A 2403-nucleotide genomic window follows, 5' to 3' on the forward strand; every position below is an offset into this window, starting at 1 on the left:
TATATATATATATATATATATATATATATATATATATCACATTGATGTGGCGCATGCTGCACACTCCGGTACAGTAGGTGGCGGTGTGCACCTAAAAGTTGCAATCTGCCATTAATCTAATAGAAGAATGAAGTCCTCTGCCTGCGGTATGTCCCGCTATCTACCAGGCGGTGGCAGTAGTGAGCTTAAAGCCGTGTTTACCAGCAGCCGGCAGAAGAAGCGTCGTGATGAACCGTCATGGCGGCCGAACCGCTCGGATTAAATCTGCTGTTTCTTTTCCTTCTGCTTCGTGTCTGTCTGGGTTCAGCAGCGGAGCTGAGGTGGGATGAAAGCGGCTACGTGCTGTACTGTCCCTGCATGGGTGAGTCTTTATCCCCGTTGCTGCTGCTGCTGCTGAAGCACAACTTTGTTTAGAGGATGGAGCTAAACTTAGACTAGTGAGTCAAGAGAAGCTGTTTCTAAAGCCGTTAAATCTGGAGGATCTAACTTCTTCATCCAAGAGGACTACAGTCATGGCCAAAAGTACTGAGAATGACACAAATATTATATTTTCACCTGATCTGCTGCCCTCTGGTTTTCATGTCAGATGTTGTCATCACATACAGAAATACAATTGCAATCCTATTCTGAGTAACCAAAGCTTTTAATGACAGTTAGAATGAGTTAATGCAGCAGGTCAATATTTGCAGTGTTGACTCCTCTTCTTCAGGACCTCTGCGATTCTCCCTGGCTGCTCTCAATCAGCTTCTGGACCAAACCCTGACTGATAGCGTCCATTCTGCACAATCAGTGCTCGCATTTAGTCAGAAGGTTTTCGTTTGTCCACAAGTTTTCAATGGGATTAAGATCAGGGGAGTTTCCAGGCCATGGACCCAACATCTCTCTGTTTTGTTCCCTGAGCCAGTTAGATATCAGCTTTGCTTTATGGTAAGGTGCTCCATCATGCTGGAAAATGCATCGTTCATCACCAAACTGCTCTTGGACGGTTTGGAGAAGTTGCTGTTTTCCAGATGTCCCAAACAATGGTAAAGGGGATTGCTGAGAGGAAATGACTGTCCCCCAGTCCTCAGCTGTCCACTCCCTGGACCTTTAGCAGAATATCAGTCTGTCCCTGATGGTTTTCCTGGAGAGAACTGGCTTCTTTGCTGCCCTCCTTTAGACCAGGCCTTGCTCCAAGAGTGTCCGCCTCACAGTGCGTGCAGATGCACTCACACCTGCCTGCTGCCATTCCTGAGCAAGCTCTGCACCGCTGGTAGCCCGATTCCGCAGCTGAAACACTTTTAAGAGACGGTCCTGGTGCTTCATGGTCTTTCCTGGGCGCTCTGGAGCCTTTATGGCAACAATGGAACCTCTCTCCTTGAAGTTCTTGATGATGCCATAAATTGCTGACTGAGGTGCAATCTCTCTAGCTGCCATTCTCTTTCCTGTTCGGCCATTTTTGTGCAGTGCAATGATGACTGCAGGTGTTTCTTTAGAAATAACCATGGATCACAGAAGAGAAACAATGAGGCCAAGCAGCAGCCTGTTTTTAAAGTGTCCAGTGGCGTCATTCTGACTGAATCCTGACAGATTGATCTCCAGCCCTGTCCTCATCACCACCCACACCTGTGTTAATGGAGCAATCACTGAAACCATGGTAGCTGCTCCTTTAAGGCAGGGCTGCAATGACGCTGAAATGTGTTTTGGGGATAAAGTTCATTTTCTAGGCAAATATTGACTTTGCAATTAATTGCTGTTACGCTGATCAATCTTTAGAACATTCTGGAGTATATGCATATTGCCGTTATAAAAACTGAAGCAGTAGACTTTGTAAATATTAACATTTGAATCATTATCAAAACTTTAGTTCTGGATCTTGTCCTCCAGGTCGCTTCGGGAACCAGGCAGACCACTTCCTGGGATCTCTTGCCTTCGCTAAGATGTTGAACCGAACCCTGGCGGTTCCTCCCTGGATCGTGTACCGCCACCACACCCCCCCTTACACCAATGTAAGTCCAGATACAAGAAAAATAAAGTTTAATTAGAAAAGTTCAAAGAAAAAATCCACTGGACTTTATTTCCAAGTTTGAAGACGTTTCTCTTTCCGTCCAGGAAGCTTTTTCAATTCAAAATGTCCGAAATAGCCTTGCAGCAGGAAGGTTCTGGGTTCGATTCCCGGCCCGGGGTCTTTCTGCATGGAGTTTGCATGTTCTCCCTGAGCATGCATGGGTTCTCTCTGGGTATTCCGGCTTCCTGCCACAGTCCAAAAACATGACTGTTAGGTTAATTGGCTTAGAGACTCGGACAGATTTATTTTGTCATTTTGTACATGAGTGTAAACACAAAGAAATTTCGTTTAAAACAGCTCTAGACAATTTCATTTTTAAAGTGCAGCCTTGAAAAACAGTAATAAATACATAGAAA

The 2403-nt window shown here is 45.1% G+C and overlaps 1 protein-coding gene across 1 annotated transcript; it reads left to right on the forward strand.

The window, feature by feature from the left end:
- The first annotated feature begins 197 nt into the window (after positions 1–197).
- pofut1 (protein O-fucosyltransferase 1) lies at positions 198–2024 on the forward strand. The gene is made up of 2 exons (XM_015396830.1): positions 198–361; positions 1867–2024. The coding sequence occupies exons 1-2, from the start codon at positions 238–240 to the stop codon at positions 2022–2024; spliced, it is 282 nt and encodes a 93-aa protein (XP_015252316.1). The 5' UTR covers positions 198–237.
- The last annotated feature ends 379 nt before the right edge of the window (positions 2025–2403 follow it).

The sequence above is a fragment of the Cyprinodon variegatus genome, unplaced genomic scaffold (assembly GCF_000732505.1).
Source record: "Cyprinodon variegatus isolate N-32 unplaced genomic scaffold, C_variegatus-1.0 Scaffold823, whole genome shotgun sequence".
In the NCBI taxonomy this organism is placed as follows: domain Eukaryota; kingdom Metazoa; phylum Chordata; class Actinopteri; order Cyprinodontiformes; family Cyprinodontidae; genus Cyprinodon; species Cyprinodon variegatus.

Bases quoted from the DNA above. Each gene is read 5' to 3' on its own strand.
- pofut1 (XM_015396830.1), top strand. From the start codon at position 238: ATGGCGGCCGAACCGCTCGGATTAAATCTGCTGTTTCTTTTCCTTCTG. The intron at 362-1,866 runs GTGAGTCTTTAT...CTTGTCCTCCAG, and splicing joins GCTGTACTGTCCCTGCATGG to GTCGCTTCGGGAACCAGGCA.